The 25,291-nt window shown below is 44.5% G+C and overlaps 1 protein-coding gene across 2 annotated transcripts in view; it reads left to right on the top strand.

Moving 5' to 3' along the window:
* The window catches only part of ADAMTSL3 (ADAMTS like 3), a 267,862-nt gene that overhangs the window by 39,598 nt on the left and 202,973 nt on the right, over positions 1–25,291 (top strand). For both annotated transcript variants that reach the window (XM_033166904.1, XM_033166905.1), the window contains exon 3: positions 14,016–14,138. In XM_033166904.1, coding sequence (XP_033022795.1) covers positions 14,016–14,138 — 123 coding nt within the window. The remainder of the gene's footprint in view (positions 1–14,015; positions 14,139–25,291) is intronic.

A 25,291-nucleotide genomic window follows, 5' to 3' on the forward strand; every position in this document is an offset into this window, starting at 1 on the left:
AAGAGTAAGGAGGGGTTCGTCACAAATCTTGGTTTGGGAAACAATAAGCATAATGCTAAAATATGTGTACTGCTTTTATGTAATGTATTGTATTCAGATTTCCTTCCTTCCATCAAGAAGGCTGATCACCGAAGAATTGATGCTTTTGAATTATGGTGCTGGAGGAGACTCTTGAGAGTCCCATGGACTGCAAGAAGATCAAACCTATCCATTCTCAAAGAAATCAGCCCTGAGTGCTCACTAGAAGGACAGATCCTGAAGTTGAGGCTCCAGTACTTTGGCCACCTCATGAGAAGAGAAGACTCCCTAGAAAAGTCCCTGATGTTGGGAAAGATGGAGGGCACAAGGAGAAGGGGGCGACAGAGGATGAGATGGTTGGACAGTGTTCTCGAAGCTACTAACATGAGTTTGGCCAAACTGTGAGAGGCAGTGAAGGATAGGCGTGCCTGGCGTGCTCTGGTCCATGGGGTCACGAAGAGTTGGACACGACTGAACGACTGAACAACAACAACAACAATTGTATTCAGTCTTGTAGGCTCAAACTGGTGGAACTCCCAGCTGAGGTGTGACAGGTACCCTCCTTGCTAAACTCCAGCCTTTGTTGGGAGAGGCACTCCTTTAAGTATTTGGGTACTGAGCCATTTAGCTTTGTACTCCTGCACACCTTGAATTGGGCTCAGTAGTTCACAAGACTGGCATTATATGAGCCCATTAAGTTGTCCAGCTCAACAGTGCAAATAGCCCCCTACTGCTGTTGTACCTAGGAACTGGTGTAGCTGTCATTTTCCGTTTCTCTCCATTTCTCATGTTCCCCGTCTTGAGGTTTGGTTCGCATATTATTTTGGAAAGAGTGAATTAGGTAATGTTGCCCTTCATTGCAAAATGAATATTGAATTTCTGAATAAAGTTTCACCTATTGGAGGTTAGCGCCCACACACTTCTGCTGCGCTCGCTGCTGGTGTGGTGGCTCCTCTGTAAAACAGCTTTAAACAGCTTGTGGCAGAGTTTCTTCCTGGCGGCAAATGACAAGAGGCTACGAGACTTGTGCAAAATACTCAGTCAAGAGTTACTTTATTTCTTGGCTGGTTCGCAAGCATTTTAGTTGCGACAATATACAAAACTGGGATGCGGGTGGCGCTGTGGTCTAAACCACTGAGCTTCTTGTGCTTGCCAATCAGAAGGTCAGCGGTTTGAATCCCCGCGACGGGGTGAGCTCCCGTTGCTCGGTCCCAGCTCCTGCCAACCTAGCACTTCGAAAGCATGCCCAAAAGTGCAAGTAGATAAATAGGTACCACTCTGGTGGGAAGTTACAGGTGGGTAGCCGTGTTGGTCTGCCATAGTCAAAACAAAATCGAAAATTCTTTCTAGTAGCACCTTAGAGATGCACACGAAAGCTCATACCAGGAACAAACTCAGTTGGTCTCTAAGGTGCTACTAGAAAGAATTTTCGATTTTGTTCTGGTGGGAAGGTAAACAGTGTTTCCATGCTCTGTCTGCGGAAGCGGACAAACGCCGGCTCCCTTGGCCTGTAAAGCGAGATGAGCGCCGCAATCCCAGAGTCATCCGCGACTGGACTTCCTTTACCTTTACCTTTATATACAAAACTATTTACATACACCTTTCCACCATGGTATAAACTCACAGCATGTGGATACTGCAACTTCCTCTTTTTTATTTTCATCCACAGCTGTAACCAATCAGCCTAAATTGTCACTCCTAACTATTAAAGAAAACTTCTTTAAAGCTACAAGCACCCTTTTCTGTTTCTTTGCAGAATGACTTCCTAACATCTCCTCCATCCCTAGTTGTATCCTAGCAGCTGGCATTCAGAGACATACTCTTGTGAATGAGAGCCGAAAAAGCAATGTACACAAGTTTTGTAAATGGGTGGTAGTGGTGGAAAGTGAGTGGATAGTGGTTTGTTTTAAGACTACCTAAATGTCCAAGAAAAGATCAGTCCTGGGAACCTTCTGGCTCACTTTCTTGACTGCTCTGTATCACCAGCTCTCCTGAATCTTATTCTTTCTGTTCTCATTATATCTGCTGGCCTGCCTTCCTGCTGCTTTTCATAATAACAGCTGGTGATAAGGCACGACAGCTTCCTGCAACAACCTTGTGTTAGAGTTCTTGAAATGTGAAAACGGACTTCTGTGCAGCGGTTATATTTGTCCCCTGGGGCAGGAAGCGTGCTGTGGCAATCTATCAGACACCCCTCCCAAAGGCATTTCAAATGTAAAGAATCCATCAAGGCATCCTCTCTTTTGGTGGTATCTGACTGGACTTGCAATTCATGTTAAATCTGACAAACTTGTGCTTGCAAGTGAATGAGAAAGTGGCTGGCTCTTTAAAGTATTGCTCATGCTTATGTAATTCTGAGATGTGTAGTTTTGTGTTTTTCCCTTGCAGAAACTTAATGCTTCCTCCACCAGGACCTACATTGAGGGGTACATTATGCGCAGAGAGAGCTCACTGAACACATTTATGAAAACAGCCAGGGTAATAGCCTGGTTTAAGGTTAGGCCTTTGAAGAAGGCTGTGTGTGTGTGTCTTTTTCTGTGTGTGCTTTGCCCCCCTACAAGGAAAAATTCACAACTCTTTCCGGAATTCTTAACTTTTTAAAAGAAGTCCATCAATTTCAGCTTTCCCCAGTTTCGTTTCCAGTCTTTAAGCTTGGTTCACCCAATTGTGAATCCTGCCCCTTGAAAATATATGCGTATTTTCCTTGAAAATCCATATGCATTTTCCTGCACAATAGGTATTTTTGTGCACAATTTTCTTGAGTATAAACATTTTTACAAGCAATTTTCCTCTCATATATTTCTGTGTGCTGTTTTCACTAATATACACATTGATGTTTGCGTTGTATGTTTGGAGAGTTGCATCAGAAGGTGGGGGGAAAGCGTGGGTTTCAAAGGAGAGCTGTGTTTCAGTTTGCATATAGATCTAGGAAGTGGAAATCTGCATAAAAATATGAGCTAAATCCACTTCTCCCCATCTTCTAACTGTGCCACCATCTTGCCCACTTACGGTATTTGTTGGCTTGGCAAGTCTTAGCATTTCCTGCTTTTGGCACTCTCTTCTATTCACCTTTTGTCTGTCTCTCCACCCCCACCCCACCCCACCCCGAACGAATGCTCGAAGCACTACATACCAGTGCTGCCTCTGTGGTTTTCTGGAGAGAACAAAGGTGGTGGGAGCCAAGTGTGGCCTGGATCCATTTGTGCCTTGAACTGGTTGACTCTGGGCAAGTTGTCAGGTGCCCTTGTACTTCCGCGAACCAAAGTAAGAATTGGGCAAAACAGAAGGAACTCTTGAGAACCTAAGGCTAGATCTAAACAGCTTTCCTGGGAAAATTGCCATACCCTAATTAGTTTACGTGGCAACTTATTTTCCAAATCTTGTGTTGGATTAAGGCTGTGCCCAGACAGCAGTTTCACTCATTTATTTATTTGTCTCATTTTTACTGACCTCACTCTTGGAGGAACCCTAGAGTACCCCACAGATAATTGCAGTCCGCTAGGTCAAATGAGTGGACGCGGGTGGTGCTGTGGGTTAAACCACAGAGCCCTGGGCCTGCTGATCAGAGGGTCAGCGGTTCGAATCCTCGTGACGGGGTGAGCTCCCGTTGCTCGGTCCCTGCTCCTGCCCACCTAGCAGTTCGAAAGCACATCAAAGTGCAAGTAGATAAATAGGTACCGCTCCAGCGGGAAGGTAAACGGCATTTCCGTGCGCTGCTCTGGTTCGCCAGAAGCGGCTTTGTCATGCTGGCCACATGACCCGGAAGCTGTACGCCGGCTCCCTCGGCCATTAATGCGAGATGAGTGCTGCAACCCCAGAGTCGGACACGACTGGACCCTTTGCCTTTACCTTTAGGTCAAATGAGGCACTTCTCCACCCATTTCATTCTTCCTCCAGCCAACCTTTGCCTGCCTCCCTTCTTTCTTACAGCCAGTTCAGAAAGTGGCCTTCCAGCTTCCTCCCCATTAGTCTCAGTGTTGACCCCTTGCAGAATTCAGCTGGGAGGAGGAGGGGCCAAAATGAAAAACAGTTGGCTCTGGCTCCGCCTACTTGTCGTCTTCCAGCCCTTCTGTCTTGCCAGTTCCAGTGGGCATCAGCCACGAACGCCACTAATGTATTAGCCCACACTCTTTGATTCTCTTACAACATTCCTTGCTCGGATGTTTTGCATGAGTGGAAGCCTACAAATTCAGTGACAATTACTCAAAATTAAATAAAATAGTATTCTGTGAGTTCTGCTCCAGTAACTTCTTCAAGTTGGTTTCCTGGTGCATTAACCCCCCCCCCCCTTTTTAAAGGGTTGAATTCTAAAGCATTGTTTTGGCTCTTCTATCGCAGATTAAAATACATCATCTGGTTATTTATATATAAATATGAAACAATTACGATCCAGTCATGCAGAGAAGCTGGTTGAAGGCATGTTATGAAACGCGGGTGAACCTTGGAAATAACCTTTAATGCCAGAATTATGGCAACAGCTGGAAATTTACCTGTAGATGTCAGTGTAATTAGGCAGCTTGAAATTACAGTAATAGCCTAATATGTAAACTATTCGTTTTTACTTCTTGATGAAGGTGATCATTATGTTTGTGAATTTGTTTTTTTTAAAATATAGTTGAACAGCTTTATAGATGTACCTTGCACTTATATCAAATGATGTATGCTTTTATTTTATTTTCAGAAATAAATAATATTTTTAGGGTAGTGGTTTGGAGGATAAGGATATAAAATGCTTGTTTCAAATTTTACCTTCGCCATGAGTGGTGTCCAGTGGCTCTAGACAAGCCCCTTACCCCCTGGCCCACCTTGCTGTGCTATGGTGAGAGAATGACTGAGGTGATTTTATGTGAAGTACAACAAGAAAAATGCTAATATAAATTAGGACTGAGGAAACATTTGTAGTCCAAGGGCCACATTTTCTTTAAGGCAGCACTCTGGGGGCCAGGTGCCAGTGTGTTGGGGGCTGGTTGAGTTAGGATGAGAATGATCTTGGGGAGAGCTCTAGCAGGTTGTGGGGGACCAGGGTGGATAAAAACCATTTAAAAAATGAATTTTTTAAAATTTAAATTGGATTTTTATTTTATTTAAATCAGATTTTTAAAATAAAATGCTTTTGGAGGAAAAATCTTTCTAAAGATAGTTTTCTGTTTAAGTTACATTATAGTCCAAAGGCTATTCATCAGGAAATAAGGATTTGTTTTAAGTTTTTCATATGTGCTAAAACTCAGTCTAAGTTTTTTTTTTATTGTTTAACCACATCAGTTAACAAACATGGATACATATGCTATAATGTTACTGTTTTGGTTAAATAAGTTGTTTAAATTGTTATTAAGGAAATGATTGTTTTTCTCCTTCCAATAAAGTGCAGCAGAAAAGTTGTCCAAATATAAACAGTTAACTTATTAAACCTCACAATAATTCCATAAATATCTGTCTATGTATTTCTAATAGTATAACCAAATCAGTAACTTTTGATAGAACTGTAAAAACTACTCTGAAAATTTATTATTCCATAAATGAAACGTTCCCCTGGTTGTAAATATTAAGATTATATCAGCAAGAATGAGTCTTTCTGTAAAACAAAAATGATTTAAATCAAGTCTTACTGACTAGTGATTTAAATCGTGATTTAAATCGATTTGATTTAAATCAAATCCACCCACAAGAAGTGAGGGAATCAGCCAGCAGAGATCCAAGGGGAGGACATGAATCCTGGAGGGGAAGTTTCTCCAGTCTGTTCCCCGGGCCGAGCTCCTCTGCCTCCTCAGTTCCTGCTGGATCCTCCTGTTCCGTAGAAACTGTTTGTGAGCAAACATGTCCCGGTGCAACTGGGGGCTGGTCAGGGGTTCTGGTACTCCACATAGGGTGAGGCTACTCTCTTTGCAAGAGCAGGAGATACCCATTCCATCTCCCAAGTCCAGGAGGAGCCAGAAGAGAAGAGCAACAGAGGCATAGCTGTCAAGTTTCGGATTTGAAAATAAGGGATCAGCAGCCTCACCTATCCTGGGGACAGTCACATGGCAGTGGTGGGCGGAGCCAGAAGCAAAAGTGGGCAGCACTGCTGTGAACGCGCGCAGTAGGCTTACTGTATTTTGGAAACACTGCCCATGGGCTACGATGCCTCAGTTGCTCAGCGACAAGGAGCATGTGTGGGGTGTGTGGAGAAGGAGGTGGCTAACGATGCAGGAGAGGGATTTAAGGGGAGGGAGGAAAGGAAGGCAAAAGTTCTCTCTCTCACCCCCGTTTCAAAGCATCAGCCACCCATTTTCAAAGGCAGCCAGGCTCCCCCCCCCCAAGCTAACCCTATTGTCTAGCTGAGGGGTTCGGCAGCAGCTGATAGGGGCTGATGCAGGGGGGCCAAATACGCCCCCCCTGTAAGCGTGGGAAATGGCTCCCGCTTGCTTTGAGGCTGCAAGGAGGCGAGGTCTTCCCTGTCCCTGGCCACCACGGGGAGGGGGAAGAGCTGCTTCATTTGAAAAATGGGAAATTAAAGGGATATAAAAAATAAGGGATGGCAGCAGGAAACAGCTTCAAATAAGGGAGTTTCCCGGGGAAAACGGGATACTTGACAGCACTGAACAGAGGCTGCAGCCTGTGTTGGTGAAACAAGCACCTGCAGAAATGTTGCCCCCCCCCCTTTCATCATTCAGCCCATTCTCCACTTAAGTCAGAGAAGGAGAGAGCTAAGGGTCAGGTCAACTTCTATGGCTCTTGAGCTAGCTAGGAAGTCTACATTGTGTAGTAATGAATAGGCGAGGGGATCAGCAATGTGGAGGATTGCCTAAAGTACCGTATTTCCCCTGAGTATAAGACATATGTTTTTTTAACAAAAAAAAAAAGGTTTAAAATTGGGGCTCGTCGTCTTATGCATGGGTAGTGCTGAGGGGTGTTTTCTTAATTTGGAGTCCCCCCCCCAAAATGCAGTACCTTAGGGGCTTATGCATCACAGTAGTCTAACAAAAAACTTTGGAAAGGAACTTTTGCCTACTGTTTTGGGGAGCTGGGAGTCCAGACACAGTAGTGGTGGGCAGGCTCTGAGACAAAAGTAGGTGTGAAGCAATGAATGTGAATTTTCTTGCAGGACTCTATCTTCCACCCAGGCAAGGAAGAGCCATTAGCAGAGTTCAAGCATACCTGGAAGACCTGCTCCCAGCCTTGCAGACCTTTCCCCACCCTGACTGACTCTAGCTACAAAAGCTTGAGGCTGCTGAACTGACTCCTGGGCTGGGGTGTTGTTTAGGGTTTTTTGTTGTGTGGGTTGTTGCTGTTGATTGATGTAATCCCTCCCCCCCAATCTTTATTTTTGCTGAGGCAAAAAGAAAAGAAAGATTCCTATTCCTGTCATCCGTGACACGGGTGGCATGCCATGAGAAAACAAGATGTGAACCAGCCTCCTCAAAGTGTCTCCACAAGCTAAACTTCTTGGGTGCAGAAGACTGAACAACATGGGGGAAGGGCTTGTGACCCTGTTATCGGAAAAAGCTTACTTTTCTGCCTCACCCTGAATGTAAAGAGGCATTTTTCACAAAGGTCCAATCTGGTACATGATTGACGTTTAATAACCAAAAGAAACCAGTGGAAAGATTTTGGGACACCTTGCACGGAGTTAATTAACTCTCATGCCACAGGGTAAAAGTCTCTTCCCGTTCAGTCTGTTAAAAGTGCCGTTGCCTTTGCTAAAAAGGGTGATTTTGAAAGGAAATGCAAAAAGGAATTCTCTTTCAGCTAATTATAACAGAGCCTGTTAGCAGTGCGCCCTTGCCCTGATGGAAAGGGGTTGAACTTGGACTTCTCTGGAAATGCAGTCACTGAAGTTATTTTAATTAAAGCTTGTCTGTTGATACCCGTTTATTCCCAGCAGGGGGTTATTAGCTGAACTGACGGTGCTGCTTGCATTAGATGTGATACTGGATTTGGGAATTAATTAGGACAAGGTTGCAGACTCCTGCTTGCAACTTGCACGTGCTGGGAGTTATCACAGACTCTCACAATCGGGGGCCTTTTCCGCCAATCACATTGATATAAGGAAGTGCAAATATATATATAACAAAGTCAAGATAGCAGGACCAGTTTTATAAAGGCCTTTGCTGCTTTGGGGAGAGTCTTGGCCATCAAATTCCCTGTAGGCCGTGTACGCCCACACTGCTTATAAGAGAAGCCTAGGAGCCGGGCTCATAGTCAATTATAGTCAAACCCTGAAGGAGGAGTGACTTGGATAGGAATGAGACCTAAGGGGAAATAGCAAGAATGAGGTATGAGGAATAGAGCCAGGATCTCAAGGCAATAAACAAGGCAGATATCCAGCATTCAGCGTTTACTCAAGCGGAGAATTGCTGCTGCAGTGAACAGGCAGCCTCATGCCTGCAGCTGAGGCCTTATATAAAGCTCCTGGGTCATTCGGGGTTGGTGAGTAGTGCAGCCAAGCAGAACTCTGTGGGTGGAGTGAGTGAAGCCACTTAAGGGTTGAGCCCTATTGGCTTCATCGCTGCTGAGCAAGGCTTTGAGCCTTGGATCATCCACAAGCCGCTGGGTTCAAAATGTCCTCCCCTGGCCTGGGGATGGGCTTAGTAAGTGCTGAACACAGAATGGCGGAAAAAATAATTCTGCTTCTTTTGGATCCCACCTCCAGCTCCCTTTCCCAAATTCTTGCTGTTTTTATACTACTCTGCAGTGTACCCACAAATCGGGTTCTACCATGAGTAAGAGCATGTGTTGCGATCGGGACCTGGCAAGGCACATCCCTTCCTGTGGGGGTGGGGCCGGTAGCCAGCCTTAGAAGCTATAGGGCAATGAGGAGTTACTGGGCAAAAATAAATGTTGCAACTTGTGATGGGCAGCTTAGCGTCCTATATAATCCTCTGCACGCAGGGTGATCCTTCTCTTGGCTTCGGCTGCTGATCACCCATCCCGCCCCCCTTTTTTTCTTAGGCCTCTGTGCTTGACCTTGCAACTGCCTGTCATGGAGTCGTCTGCTTTGCAGGGGCCCAGTAGGAATTTGTCCATCTGGCTGATTGGCTGTTGCCATTTGGTTTTGCCTACTGCAGTAGCAACTAGTCACAACTTGTAAGGTTGGCGGTTAGACATTGGTTCCTGTGTGGATTGCTGGATTGGGCGGTGCCCATCCAGAATCATGATGATGCTGGGAATTCCGTTAAAGGAATCCGGCGACTCTTATGCTTTGTCCGAAGCCCCCGGTAGGGGTTAGGGCCGTGGCCGAGTCCCCGGGACCATGGGGAGAGGGAAGCGTTGTTTCCCCCCGTTCCTTAACTCTCCTCAGCGGCATTCTCCCAATCGCTGGTTCTAGGCCAGCCTCTGTCCCGGTAGGACAGTAGTCTGAACCAATGCCTACGCAACCACTCACCGAATTTGTATGTAAATAAAGTTGTGGCCTAAATTATTGCCAGAAACCCAAACAAAAATTATGTCTCCTGTGTCAAGTCAATGGGGATGGCTTGAGGTCCTCGATACGCAAATCCTTTGTGTGGAGCAGACAGGGCTATGCAGGTACCAACTTGGTAGACTTATTTTTTTATTATAAAAAACATGCAGTGGGTCTATGCTATAAGGAAGCAGCTGAGGTCAGACTTTTTCCCAGTACAGGCACTCCACCCACCCATGCATGACCACATATACATGTGGCGAAGGGAAATAAATATTGATTGGCTGCTCCTACCTGTGGCTCAAATCCCCACTCCTGGCACTGTGGGGCGTATGTACATCCACACACCCATTAACAAAAGGAAGGATGTCATCCTCTTTCTGTGCTCCTCTGGATGGAAACATGCAGATGGGGACAGGTATACCCCTGCTTTAAGTCGTTTACATACTGTCTTCTCTTGTATATTATTTATTGCAAAGCTCGATGACTAAGCTCTTTAGAGACGAAATGTCTGATTACCGGAATGACGTCTGAGCACTGAACCACTGGTATATCACAGGTGGTCTCTTTATTTCTGCGTTTGCAGTTGTTCAAGATAAAATCTAATTTGGAAAGAGAAGAAATGAGCACTGAACCACTGATTTCCAAAGTGCACTCTTTATTTACTGCATTTGCAATTGTTAAAGATAAAACCTATTTGGGAAAGAAACTACTTTTGCCATTTTTATGGACGTATATTGTTTGTTTTGCAGATAGTTGCCTAAGTGATATTGTCTTACGTCGATACAGATAGGCAGGGGGAAGGGACCGGAACATATGGGATTGGCATCTGTCTGCTGTGTCGCTGGGTCCTAAAGCAGCTCTTGGCACCCTAGAGGTTAGGTGACCCAGTGCACCACTAGCTGCACAGCCCCGAGCCAATGGGAGAGAAGCAAATCCATCTCCTAACAAGGTGGGGTTGGGGCATGGAAGAGAAGAGGGGTGGTGGGGAGAGAGTGTGAGTAGCTGAGCCGATTGGGGAGGCTGAGGGCAATGAGAGCTGCTGGGACAAAACAGAGAGGTAAGGAGGAAATCAAAGAAATGAACAATTACTGCCTGGAAGTTGCTCGGGGCTGCTGCTCAGGAGAGACTGGAGGGAAGCCTGGAGTGAGGGAAGGCAGCAGTCCTAGCAGTGTACTTGAGTCTCCCTCCCTCCCTCCCTCTCCCTCCTCATCCTGCACCTTCCTTGTTCAAGTGGCGTGCTCCCCACTTTACGAAATTTCACTTAAATGTGCAGACGCCCGGAACGCAATCCCTGCATAAGTGGGGGAGTGCCTGTATATAGACCAGTGGTTCCTAAAGTGGGTAGTAGCACCCCTAGGTGAGATTACTGAGGGGGGGGGAGTGCAAAGAAGCAAGGGGTGAACATGGGGGGCACACTGGAAGTGTAAATGACTTGAAAAGCTAGTATCAGTGGATCAAGTTCATCGATTTTGTTGAATTGATTAATTGTTTAAAATGTATTCTGAATAAATGTGCACTCTCTTGAATTTTATTGTGTTATTATCTTTCTTAGTGGTTTGTGCAAACTACCATTCTGAATAATGCTATTTATAGGGCAGGGGGCACTGGGGATGAGTTTGTGTAACCACGGGGGTGGTGGCCCCAAAAAGTTTGGGAACTGCAGTTGATTAGTTGCGGGGGGGGGGGACAGGACTGTGGGCCAGGTCACTCTGCATCTGAGTCTGCAGAGAATGAATTCTGCAAACCTCCCTAGCTCACTTGTCCAAAAACCTAAATTCTGTTCTACCCCTAGAGTGTGACCTCCTTATTTCCATTTCAATTTGTTTCTCTTTATTTCAGCCCATCCTTCACAGTTGGATTTGGCAGTATATGACTCCGTTGTGATTCCACATTAGTAAATTTTATGTGTAGATCCCTGTTTCCACTCCTTAGGTTGCTACCAAAGTATAAGAAGGGCCCCAGGATTGCTCCTCAAGGAACTCTACTGGTTGCTTCATTGCGGTTTTGTCTTTCAACACTGCTATTTGTCTTCGTTCCTTCTAACCTTCTCTATTCCCCAATTCCCAGTGTCTGTATCAGTGCCCATCTTTTTCCTGTTTTCTCATACTGTCAGGTGCTCTGTGGAAGTTTGCACTAAGAACACAGTTTCAGTAGTTCTGTCATTTGTTTCAGCGTATATTGAAGCATGGTGCAGAAATGAATAAACTTAAGCAATATGCTCCATCTGTCTTAGAAGCGCCGTCTACTGGCTGAAACAACTTCAGATAGGCGAGCTCTAAAGTAGCAGCATTGGCATGTCATATAATTGTTTTGTTTTGGTTACAGGTGGGTAGCCGTGTTGGTCTGCCATAGTCGAAACAAAATAGGAAATAGGAAATTCTTTCCAGTAGCACCTTAGAGACCAACTGAGTTTGTTCTTGGTATGAGCTTTCGTGTGCATGCACACTTCTTCAGATACACTGAAATGTGCATGCACACGAAAGCTCATACCAAGAACAAACACAGTTGGTCTCTAAGGTGCTACTGGAAAGAATTTCCTATTTCCTATTTTGTTTTGTTTTGTTTTGTGGACCCAGAAGTATCTTAGATTGCCATCTCTGTGTTGAAGTGACTGCTGTCTAATTGGTGCTGTGCCATCAGATGAAAAATATGGTAAATGGTTATTGCCTACTGACAAGAATATGTCAAGGACAGCAACCATCACAATTTCAAACTCTTATGAAGACGTGTGCATGCACACAAAAGCTCATACCAAGAACAAACTTAGTTGGTCTCTAAGGTGCTACTTGAAGGAATTTTTTTATTTTTTATTTTGTTCCGAAAATTCTGCAAAGAGAAAAATATGCTATGAATCAGAAAGGAAGAAAGGGATAAAATAAATGTGCCTGGATAACCTTCCCTGGCTTGATATCCTCTGGATATTGTTGGACTACAACTCCCATCGCCCCTTGCTGGCTAAGGCTCATGGGAGCTTTAGTCCAACGACATCTGGAGGATACCAGGTTGGAAAGGCTGCTCTTTGCGAATGTTTGTTGAATGCTATGCTTTTTCACTTGTTCCAAACGATATTTCACCCTCAGTAGTGTTTAGCAGGCTGCTGCTGTTATAAAATTTAATTTTTGCTCTCTCTTCCCATATTTTATTGGGTGCTTAATATCCAGGCCAGTAAAGATTGCAAAACTCTTTCCATTCTAACAGTTAACCTCTTGGGTTGAAATTTTCCATACTTCTGGACTGAATTCAGATTGCTGTAACTGAGTGCAATCCAGAGCTATTAAAACAAATGGGAGTTCTGCCACATTGGCTTCAATGGGATCAGGGCTGTTTGCATCCATAGGCTGCTGTTTTGCCCAGCGATGGGTAACTTTTCTCAACTTGAAGTCAGTGACATAATTTTATTCATTTATAGTGTTCCACTTCTCTGCTTTAAAGCACTAGCATAAATCTGTAATAAATCTGTAATGGTCTATAATGTCTTGAATATTTTAAATGTGGGTTAATGATAGAGAGGAGGCAAGCAATTTATTAATTGTCTCAATCTCATATTGGGTTTCAATGTTATACAGTTATTTGCTGAGACGTGGTAGATTTATTGCAGCTGGTGGGGGTGTGGGGTGAAATCTTGAATAAGACTGTGGGGATAGCCAGCAGATGGGACGACCAGTAATCCCGGAGTTCCTGCTCCCACTGCGTCGTGAAAGGGTCCGCTGGCTATGATCTGAAGGTAGTTGTCGTGAGTTCTGAAGGTTACTGAAGGTTTCCGAAGGTTTTCTGCAGGTATCTGAAGGTTCCGGAGATTCCGGAGGTCTCCAGAGAGAAAGATAGGCTAAGCTAGATAGCGGCCAAAACTTAGAAGGCCAAATAAAAGCTTTTGAAAGAAAAGAAATAAATACTAAGAGACTGCAGTCAATGGTGAAGAAGCTCTCAACTGCTCTGTGCGGCTGGTTTTGCTTTCGGTTTCTCTCTGGCTTGTCTCGCACTGATGTTCTCTCTGGCTTGTCTCGCGCGTTCTCCACACACGCTACAGAGAGCGGAGGCTATTTATTAAGAAATTAAACATCGTCACAACATTTACAAGAACCAACCCTTAGCATGCCCTTACCATGGCTTTTCCCAATTCCAATAATAGAATTGTAGAGTTGGAAGGAAGCCCAAGGGTCGCCTGGTCCAACCCCCTGCAATGCAGGAATCCTGCCCACAGCAGTCCCTGGGTGGGCTCGAACCCCCAACCTTCGAATCACCACCAGGCGCACTGACCCATTGCACCACAACTAAATCTTGGACCATTTTCTCCTCCCTCCTTGCTCTTTCTCTCTCCACCACCATTTAAGCTATATGTAAGTCTTTCTCTGTGTGCCAAGTGTGTGTCTCTGAATTAAGTGTGCTCTAGTCTACCGCGACCTCTGGCCCCACCTTTCCCTAGCTCCACCTGTTGTAAGCTGCCTTGCCTTGTCCTTCACCCCATCAGCCCAAGTGGGCAGCTGCCCCTGCTGCAGGAAACCCCCCCCCCGGTCACACGCCATAGCAGGTCTTACAGATGGGTACTCATGCTTCTGACCGTGTTGGGCTTTTCTTTTCCAGCAGCCGTAATACGATCTCGTCTAATCTTTTACAGACGAGAGCAGAACAGTCCCACCAAGGTGCATACTTCTTGCCTGAGTTTGCATTATCACCACAAGGAAGCTTCTTGGAAGACACCACAGGAGAACAGTTCCTCACCTACCGCTACGACGATCAGGTTTGTCTGCTGAATATGAAAATTAAGGAGCTCTTTTTTATCTTTCCAGGGGAACAATGGGGCATGTGTGCTTTCAAAGCAGGCCTGTTATCTTAATGTCTGGTGCAGTATTTATAAAGGGACAAACAGCAGTTTTAATATTACCGCATTTTTTCGTGCATAAGACACCCCCATGTATAAGACGACCCCTATTTTTGAGCCAAAAATTAAGAAAGAAATAATTGCAACATTCCGTGTATAAGACAACCCCTAATTTAAAACTTAAAAAAATTGGGGGAAGATAAAGTCTTATACACAGAAAAATGTAGTAAAAAGTATTTGTACAAATAGCTTTGCTAATAGAAAAGATACAGGGGAAAGCAGGAGACGCAAAAAAGGTATGTAGAATTGGCTCAGGAATAGTGCCAAACCATGGCTTAGTGCTCCTAAATGCGCCATGTGTATGCATGTTCCTCCTTCCCTCATGTGCTATGATACTCTTCCTGTCTGTCAGCAAACAAATTGGATTTTGAAACCAAAGCTAGTGTAGTGTAGTGTCTAACTAAGGTTTGGCCATAATATTGCACAACAGTTTAATAGACAACTATAGAAGGGTAAATGACATTGCTGTAAGGTGGCTTAGTGGTTGCTCATGAGTAACCAGGCTGACGCAAGCTTCTGGAACTAAGTTCCTTTATTGTGCAGATATTTACAGTGCAGCTAAAGAAAGAACGCCCAGCTCATCCTTCTGCAGAGTCTGGGAATGACGCCTTCCGGTTCTTTGCCCAGCATAAAAGGCGCGGGATGCGGAACCCCCGCCTCCCCCCTCTACGTCTCCCCCCCCCCCCGTGCAAAAGGGGAGACGGAAGGGGTGCTTCACCTCCCGTTTCTGCTCAGTGCGAAGGCTCTCTTCCCCTGTCACAGCCCCGGCTCCCATTTCCTGTTTCCTTCTCTCCCTGCCCATTGGAGGAACTGGTGCTCCTCCCGCTGGACGAAGATGAAGAGCTCAGCACCGGAGACGGGGGCTCGCGATACTGATAAAGCCCCGGCACCCTCTTGGCTTCCGGCGAGGGCAGTCTCCTGACAATCATAGTCAGAGGTAGTCCTACCACCTAACAAGATGGTCTCAGCTGACAGGTTTGGGACACAATTACATGTGCAAAATCTGTTATGACATTGACTGGCGCAAGTTCTCCTGAGATGAGTGCAAGAAGCACAGCAATGTGGCTTGTGCCCTAGAACACCTTCTGAATTGTACTTTGTGCAAAGGGGGTACTGTTTGGATTTCCTCACCCTTGGTACCAAGACGACCCTGTCATAGATCATTCAACTTTTCTGGCACTTGCCTGTTTAGCATCTTGGGAAGGCCAAATCTGATTGCATTCATAATAGAGTTTGAAGTATGTGTAGCGAGGAGCTGTATTGATGCCTGGTTTAAAAAGCCAATTGCCTTTTCTGAAAAGGAATTTCTTGAAACACCTTCCACAAGGCGCAGCCCATGGCAGATGGCAAGCTAATTCTTGTGTTGTGCTTTTTATGTAGCGTTTTGACTAAATGCGGTTTCCTCAACAGAAAATTGTTCATTTTTACTGGATAAATTTATATATGAAATGAACAGATTTTCATATTACACTTTCACAGTTTTTGTTTATGTTGAGCTTGTTGAAGTAGAATGTTGAAAAAGTTAAATTGTAAAGAGAGGGCAGTAATGGATGAAGCAGGGAGTCTGGAAAATAACAAACCATGTTTCTTATAATTAAACCAGCAGTGCGTACTCCAGAAGCCATAGATACATTACACTAAATGTGGAATAGATATAATGGCAAAGAAAGCAACATGAAAGGGACCCTGTTAATCTTGGCAGACGATCTAAAGTAAACCTAGGAAGTGTGTGGCCTGCTGTGGAAATTTACTCATAACACAATGTGTCCCAGAATCCCATTGAACTCCACATCAAAACAATCAGAACTGCATTCATGGGTACTTAAAGCACATTGCTAGTGCAATCTGAATAATGCAGAGATTTATAGAACAATTTGAAAGAGGATGGTTTGTCTCTCACACCCAGCACCATTTCAGATCACACAGCATCTTGGCTTCTGGAAATTCTGTTGTTGGGAGACCACGGGAGACCGTATTTTTCCATGCATAAGGCAACCTTTTTCTGATTTTTTCCCCCTGATAAATTGAGGGTCGTCCTGTACATGGGTTAATATGCCAAGTAAGCGAGGGCCGGTGCTGTGGTGGTAGCAGGGAAGTGTTGGAGAGGAGGCTGCTTACCTGCTCTTCCCAGCATAGGAAGAGTATTTGGTGAGTGCCAGTATGCAGTGTATTACGGCACCAGTTCCGTCAGCCAGAGTGGTAGATTGTCGAAAAGCTGCTCAACAGCTCAGCGAACTTACAAAGGAAGCTCAACAACTGCTGAGGGCTCCCAAAAAATAGGGGTCGTCTTATAAATGGAGTCGTGTTATACATGGAAAAATACTGTATGTGGTGTTGAGAGGGTGGCTATGTGGTATTGGATTTAGGGGTGTATGTGTGTGTCTGTGTGTGTGTGTGTAGCATTGCCTATTGATTTTATTGACCTCTCTTGTGCACCCTGTTGTTATTTTTGTTGGTATTTTGTATTTTGTTGGTATTTGGTTAAAGAATAAAAGGAGAATTCCCTGGATGCCAAAATCCAGCTTTTGGGCAAGTACTCTTTGGCGAGAGAACCCTAGCAGAGATTTAAAATCACAACATATGCAGCAAAGTTGAGCCATTAGACCTTTAAAATAGCCCCTTCTAAGTCGCCTACAAAGCTCCCCGCTTTGTTAGAATAGAAAGAGACCACACTTTTGGTAAGTTAAAAATGGTTTGATCTTCAGATGTAAGATTCATTTGCTTTTCCACACAGCTGCAAGAAAAGACTTAGTTTCAAAATTGGTAAATGTTTACAAATTATTTGCTGTTTGCTTAAACTGCATGGTCTGAGCTTGGAGCAACCTGCCTAGACATCCTTCCTGGTTGGGTTCACGTGGTGGAAAGGGAAGAAAAGAAGAAAAATGAGTTTGGTAACCCTTCCTTCCAAGATGAGGCAGTGTGACCTAGCTAAACTTGGCAGGACAGCTTCCTCTGTGCTCTTAACCCCTTCATGCATTAATTAGAGTTAAGCATTTTGGTTATATGAGGCTGATTTATTCCACACACGCTGTATTGATTGTGTATATTTGCTTTTGGTGATGCCATCAATTACCGTAGCCAAATCTGCTTCTCCACATAATGTGGTGATGCCATCCACTTTTCTATATAGTGAGTGATTGGCTGGTATCTCTCATGTGAATACTTTGAGAAGCATTGCCCTTACACCCAGTTAACTAGTGTGCCTGCAGTGATGTCATTTTGTAGCCAAATCTGATTGGCAGCATCAGTGGCGTAGGAAGGGCAGGGCATAGGGGGCGCTGCACCCCGGGTTCCAGGGGAGGGGGGTGACACTCCCTGGCCCTTCCCCCGCTGCCCGGCACCCCATCCGGACGGGGCAGTCCCACAAGCCGCTGCTCACTCGCCGGTTTGCCGCAGGAGCAGCAGCGCCGCCCTGGATGCATCCGGCCAGCACTGCTGCTCCCGTGGCGAGCCAGCGAGTGAGCGGTGGGTCATTGGGCTGCCCGACCCGCCGCTCGCTCGCCAGCTGGATCCACTACGCATGCGTGGAAATTTTGGGCATGCGCAGTGCATCCAACGCACCGTGGCATCACAATGCACGTGCCGTGACACCCCACCCCCAGGGGGGTGCCTCCATGCCGCCACCCCGGGCAGCGAAAAGGCTTCCTACGCCGCTGGGCAGCATGGCACCATGACAGTGCCCTGTTCTTTCCATGACACCTGATCAGCTGGGATCATGCATGCCACAAATCCAGGAAGGAGACAGGAGCAGTAATGCATAAGGGCAAATGCAACCTACTTCTTCTAATTAATTATTATTATTAATAGCATTTGGGGAGAAAGGGAGCACTTAGAATCTTTGAGCATGTTGGGACTTCTGCTCATGCTTTTGGAGATGCTGTTGAGTTATACAGTAAAAGCAAAGCACTTCTTGCTTGGGTTTACCCTAGGGGTTTCTGATTCAGATGACATGTACCCTGTTCTAGACACCTGGGAAAGTAATAATATATGAAGCAGTAAAACGCAGCTGCAATATGGGCCACGTTTATGACAGTCTTGTTAAAAGGAAAAGTGGTTGCTTTTTGATCAAAAGAGTTTAACTGAACGGAGAGATATTTGGATGAGGAGGCAATAAAGCCCAATTTAATCAAACATGTTTTGGAAACCGCAAAGCATATGTCAGTGCTGAAAGGAGATAGAGAGCACGAACAATTGGACAATAATGCCTGCGAAGGTGTTGAAAAAAAGATTTCTTTCATTTTCAGTCTGGGGCGAAACCAGAGCCATAAAATACATTATTTGCAAAGCCAGCATTTGAGTGAGTCAGCAACTGCTCGTCCCACTCGCAGTTTCACAGAAAAGGGACTTTGCAAACTATCCATTTCTGTGCAGTTTCCCCCTCGCTCTCATTTCTGTATTGCCGTTTCTGCAACTCAACATTCACTTCCTTTATTTTATCATTTTAAATAAATTTTTTTTCAAGATGGCAATTTCGCTTAAGAAAAGGGAAAGGCTTCTACATAATGTAACCTGGACTTCCACCCCCGGGTTGGTATGTAACCTGTTTAAAATAATGCCGCTACTTCCACACCTTTCAGAAAGCATTTGCTACCCTAAAAGACTTACTGTTAGTATGAAATGGGAGACAAGTAAAATATTAATAGGAACAACTTCTGCTCTGTTCTGTTGTAGCAGTGTTGCCTATGGATTCATGTTCTCCTCTCATAGTTCATTATGCACTCCTTTGGTCTGGCAAGAGTGTGCTTATGGTTTTAAGCAAGGCTATTTGTTGTTGTTCAGTCGTTCAGTCGTGTCCGACTCTTCGTGACCCCATGGACCAGAGTACGCCAGGCACGCCTATCCTTCACTGCCTCTCGCAGTTTGGCCAAACTCATGTTAGTAGCTTCAAGAACACTGTCCAACCATCTCATCCTCTGTCGTCCCCTTCTCCTTGTGCCCTCCATCTTTCCCAACATCAGGGTCTTTTCTAGGGATTCTTCTCTTCTCATGAGGTGGCCAAAGTACTGGAGCCTCAACTTCAGGATCTGTCCTTCTAGTGAGTACTCAGGGCTGATTTCTTTGAGAATGGATAGGTTTGATCTTCTTGCAGTCCACGGGACTCTCAAGAGTCTCCTCCAGCACCATAATTCAAAAGCATCAATTCTACGGCGATCAGCCTTCTTTATGGTCCAGCTCTCACTTCCGTACATTACTACTGGGAAAACCATAGCTTTAACTATACGGACCTTTGTCGGCAAGGTGATGTCTTTGCTTTTTAAGATGCTGTCTAGGTTTGTCATTGCTTTTCTTCCAAGAAGCAGGCGTCTTCTGATTTCGTGACTGCTGTCACCATCTGCAGTGATCATGGAACCCAAGAAAGTGAAATCTCTCACTGCCTCCATTTCTTCCCCTTCTATTTGCCAGGAGGTGATGGGACCAGTGGCCATGATCTTAGTTTTTTTGATGTTGAGCTTCAGACCATATTTTGCGCTCTCTTCTTTCACCCTCATTAAAAGGTTCTTCAGTTCTTCCTCACTTTCTGCCATCAAGGTAGTATCATCAGCATATCTGAGGTTGTTGATATTTTTTCCGGCAATCTTAATTCCGGTTGGGGATTCATCCAGTCCAGCCTTTCGCATGATGTATTCTGCATATAAGTTAAATAAGCAGGGAGACAATATACAGCCTTGTCGTACTCCTTTCCCAATTTTGAACCAATCAGTTGTTCCATATCCAGTTCTAACTGTAGCTTCTTGTCCCACATAGAGATTTCTCAGGAGGCAAATGAGGTGATCCGGCACTCCCATTTCTTTAAGAACTTGCCATAGTTTGCTGTGGTCGACACAGTCAAATGCTTTTGCATAATCAATGAAGCAGAAGTAGATGTTTTTCTGGAACTCTCTGGCTTTCTCCATAATCCAGCGCATGTTTGCAATTTGGTCTCTGGTTCCTCTGCCCCTTCGAAATCCAGCTTGCACTTCTGGGAGTTCTCGGTCCACATACTGCTTAAGCCTGCCTTGTAGAATTTTAAGCATAACCTTGCTAGCGTGTGAAATGAGTGCAATTGTGCGGTAGTTGGAGCATTCTTTGGCACTGCCCTTCTTTGGGATTGGGATGTAGACTGATCTTCTCCAATCCTCTGGCCACTGCTGAGTTTTCCAAACTTGCTGGCATATTGAGTGCAGCACCTTAACAGCATCCTCTTTTAAAATTTTAAATAGTTCAGCTGGAATATCATCACTTCCACTGGCCTTGTTGTTAGCAAGGCTTTCTAAGGCCCATTTGACTTCACTCTCCAGGATGTCTGGCTCAAGGTCAGCAACCACATTTCCTGGGGTGTATGAGACCTCCATATCTTTCTGGTATAATTCCTCTGTGTATTCTTGCCACCTCTTCTTGATGTCTTCTGCTTCTGTTAAGTCCTTTCCACTTTTGTCCTTAATTGTGGTAATCTTTGTACGAAATGTTCCTTTCATATCTCCAATTTTCTTGAATAAATCTCTGGTTTTTCCCATTCTGTTATTTTCCTCTATTTCTTTGCATTGCTCGTTTAGAAAGGCCCTCTTGTCTCTCCTTGCTATTCTTTGGAAATCTGCATTCAATTTCCTGTATCTTTCACGATCTCCTTCGCATTTTGCTTGTCTTCTCTCCCCCGCTATTTGTAAGGCCTCATTGGTCAGCCACTTTGCTTTCTTGCATTTCTTTTTCATTGGGATGGTTTTCGTTGCTGTCTCCTGTATAATGTTACGAGCCTCCATCCACAGTTCTTCAGGTACTCTATCCACCAAATCTAAATCCTTGAACCTGTTCTTCACTTCAACTGTGTATTCATAAGGAATTTGATTTAGATTGAATCTTACTGGCCCAGTGGTTTTTCCTACTTTCTTCAGTTTAAGCTGGAATTTTGCTATAAGAAGCTGATGATCTGAGCCACAGTCAGCTCCAGGTCTTGTTTTTGCTGAGTGTATAGAGCTTCTCCATCTTTGGCTGCAGAGAATATAATCAATCTGATTTCGATGTTGCCCATCTGGTGATGTCCATGTGTAGAGTCGTCTCTTGTGTTGTTGGAAAAGAGTGTTTGTGATGACCAGCTTGTTCTCTTGACAGAACTCTATTAGCCTTTGCCCTGCTTCATTTTGATCTCCAAGGCCAAACTTGCCAGTTGTTCCTTTTATCTCTTGACTTCCTACTTTAGCATTCCAATCCCCTATAATGAGAAGAACATCCTTCTTTGGTGTCATTTCTATAAGGTGTTGTAAGTCTTCATAGAATTGATCAATTTCGGTTTCTTCAGCACTGGTAGTTGGTGCATAAACTTGGATTACTGTGATGTTAAAAGGACTGCCTTGGATTCGTATCGAGATCATTCTATCATTTTTGAAGTTGCATCCCAGTACAGCTTTCGCCACTCTTTTGTTGACTATGAGGGCCACTCCATTTCTTTTACGGGATTCCTGCCCACAGTAGTAGATATGATAGTCATCCGAACTGAATTCGCCCATTCCTGTCCATTTTAGTTCACTGATGCCTAGGATGTCAATGTTTATTCTTGCCATCTCATTTTTTACCACATCCAGCTTACCAAGGTTCATGGTTCTTACATTCCAGGTTCCTATGCAATACTTTTCTTTACAGCATTGGACTTTCCTTTCGCTTCCAGGCATATCCACAACTGAGCGTCCTTTCGGCTTTGGCCCAGCCGCTTCATCAGCTCTGGATCTACTTGTACTTGTCCTCCGCTCTTCCCCAGTAGCAAGTTGGACGCCTTCCGACCTGAGGGGCTCATCTTCCAGCGTCATATCTTTTATATGCCTGTTGTCTTTGTCCATGGAGTTTTCTTGGCAGGGATACTGGAGCGGCTTGCCAGTTCCTTCTCCAGGTGGATCACGTTTGGTCCAAACTCTCCGCTATGACTTGTCCATCTTGACCTGTCCATAGCTTGCCTGAGTAATTCAAGCCCCTTCGCCACGACAAGGCAGTGATCCATGAAGGGGAGCAAGGCTATAGAAAAACCTTTTTACGCAGTCTTGTAGGTATTAAGGAACTACATGCAGATGGAAAGGTTTGCAGTTCTACACGCTCATATATTATAAAATAACTGGGTGGGGGTGGGGAAAGTAACAGTGATTTGCCAAGGCAGTATCTCTGTAGGGCCTGTTTCATAGTAGGAGTACAGTGGTACCTCGGGTTAAGAACTTAATTTGTTCCGGAGGTCTGTTCTTAACCTGAAACTCTTCTTAACCTGAGGTACCACTTTAGCTAATGGGGCCTCCCGCTGCCGCCGTGCGGCCGCTGCACAATTTCTGTTCTCATCCTGAGGTAAAGTTCTTAACCTGAGGTACTACTTCCGGGTTAGCAGAGTCTGTAACCTGAAGTGTTTGTAACCCGAGGTGTTTGCAACCCGAGGTACCACTGTACTGTTCGACACCAGTCTAGTGTAGTCCTTGCGCAATACTATTAAACACAACAAATTAAGGAGATCCGAGTTTAAATTCCCACTCAGCTGCAAAGCTTACTGGTTGAGCCTCGGCCATTTGCTACCTGGTACAAAATCCCCCATGCACACAGTAAGTTTTTGTGCACACTATTTACACATTGGTGTAAAGATGGTGACAGCAGTCACGAAATTAGAAGACGCCTGCTTCTTGGGAGAAAAGCAATAACAAACCTAGACAGCATCTTAAAAAGCAAAGACATCACCTTGCCGACAAAGGTCCGTATAGTTAAAGCTATGGTTTTCCCAGTAGTAATGTACGGAAGTGAGAGCTGGACCATAAAGAAGGCTGATGGGCGAAGAATTGATGCTTTTGAATTATGGTGCTGGAGGAGACTCTTGAGAGTCCCATGGACTGCAAGAAGATCAAACCTATCCATTCTTAAAGAAATCAGCCCTGAGTGCTCACTAGAAGGACTGATCCTAAAATTGAGGCTCCAGTACTTTGGCCACCTCATGAGAAGAGAAGACTCCCTAGAAAAGACCCTGATGTTGGGAAAGATGGAGGGCACAAGGAGAAGGGGACGACAGAGGATGAGATGGTTGGACAGTGTTCTCGAAGCTGCTAACATGAGTTTGGCCAAACTGCGAGAGGCAGTGAAGGATAGGCGTGCCTGGCGTGCTCTGGTCCATGGGGTCACGAAGAGTCGGACACGACTGAACGACTAAACAACAACAACAAAATTTACACATTTCTTTGTAGCTGCATCGTTGTTGGCATTTCTGTGCATTATTTGTTGAACTTCCATTAACCAGGAATCTCATATTCAGTGTGTGTGTGTCTACCTACACTCATGGCATTGTGTGTGTGTGTGTGTGTGTGTGTGTGTGTGTGTGTGTGCACATTATACATATCAATAAAATTCTACTGAATTGCTAGAGATCATATCTCACTTGTTGCATAAGTTATTTTTCTGTAGTCTTGAAATGCTTTGACTTTTAGACATCCTGTGCCAGAAACAAAATAACTTCCCTTTTACCCCCAAACGATTTTGGGGAAGGGGGTTTATGTTTGGGTCCCCCCTCAAACAGCTGAATATGCTAACTGAGCTTTGCCATAAAAATAGCTGATCCTTTTATTTCTTTTCTACATCCTCTTTTAATTTTTGCTCTTGTCCTTCTGGTTGCCTGAAGAAAACAGTTATTTTTCCAAATATTAGCAGAACAGGAAAACATATATCCTCTAGTTTTCTTGACACTCAAAAGTACCGCTTCCAAGTAATAAAATCATTCCAGATGACAGACCACCAACAAGGACATTAGTGCAGAGAATGTTTGGTAAGACCTGTACAGAGCATCTCTTTCATCCTGTTTCCTGGCTAAGATCTACTCGGTTGAGGATAAAGATACAATCTTTGAAGGGAAACAGCATCTCAGCTAGGTGAGGAGCCACAGAAAATTTCATGGTGTTTATCATTTTTAAGTATGCCTCAACCCACTTTACTGGAAATTACTTTAAAGGCAAGCAATTTTTGGCAGTGAAACACTTCCATCTTCTTTCTTATTTGGTTTATTAGTCACAAAAAACCCTCTAGGTGACTCCTGTAAAATATATATATCATTAAATGTGCTTACCTATGCAATGCCTACTAGAACTGTTGAATCATAGAATCATAGAGTTGGAAGATACCACAAGGGCCATCCAGTCCAACCCCCTGCCAAGCAGGAAACACCATCAAAGCATTCCTGACAGATGGCTGTCAAGCCTCTGCTTAAAGACCTCCAAAGAAGGAGACTCCACCACACTCCTTGGTAGCAAATTCCACTGCCGAACAGCTCTCACTGTCAGGAAGTTCTTCCTAATGTTTACGTGGAATCTTCTTTCTTGTAGTCTGAATCCATTGCTCCACGTCCGCTTCTCTGGAGCAGCAGAAAACAACCTTTCACCCTCCTCTATATGACATCCCTTTATATATTTGAACATGGCTATCATATCACCCCTTAACCTTCTCTTCTCTAGGCTAAACATACCCAGCTCCCTAAGCCGTTCCTCATAAGGCATTGTTTCCAGGCCTTTGACCATTTTGGTTGCCCTCTTCTGGACACGTTCCAGCTTGTCAGTATCCTTCTTGAACTGTGGTGCCCAGAACTGGACACAGTATTCCAGGTGAGGTCTGACCAGAGCAGAATATAGTGGTACTATTACTTCCCTTGATCTAGATGCTATACTCCTATTGATGCAGCCCAGAATTGCATTGGCTTTTGAATCCACAGAATGAATCCACAGCCTTCCTTTTCTTTTTAAAACTACCTTTGCTTAAGTAAATTTACGTTACTTACTTGTGGCAGCTTGATAGTGTGAAAATGATAGTGGCAGGGGAAGCTTTTTCTCTTTAGTTGCTTAGAACAGATTATTACCTGCCCCAGATGCTATACAAAGCTTGAGTTTTGCAAACCATTGGATTTTCCCTGTTAGCTTGATGCTTTTCAACACTGATCAGAATGGTTTACTGGAAAAATGAAGTACAACTTAGCCTTTGTGTAAAGGATTGTGAATGTTGGTTTGTAACAATATCACCAAGGAACCCTTGTTGATGGC

This window comes from Lacerta agilis, chromosome 13, assembly GCF_009819535.1.
Source record: "Lacerta agilis isolate rLacAgi1 chromosome 13, rLacAgi1.pri, whole genome shotgun sequence".
Classification (NCBI taxonomy): Eukaryota; Metazoa; Chordata; class Lepidosauria; order Squamata; family Lacertidae; genus Lacerta; species Lacerta agilis.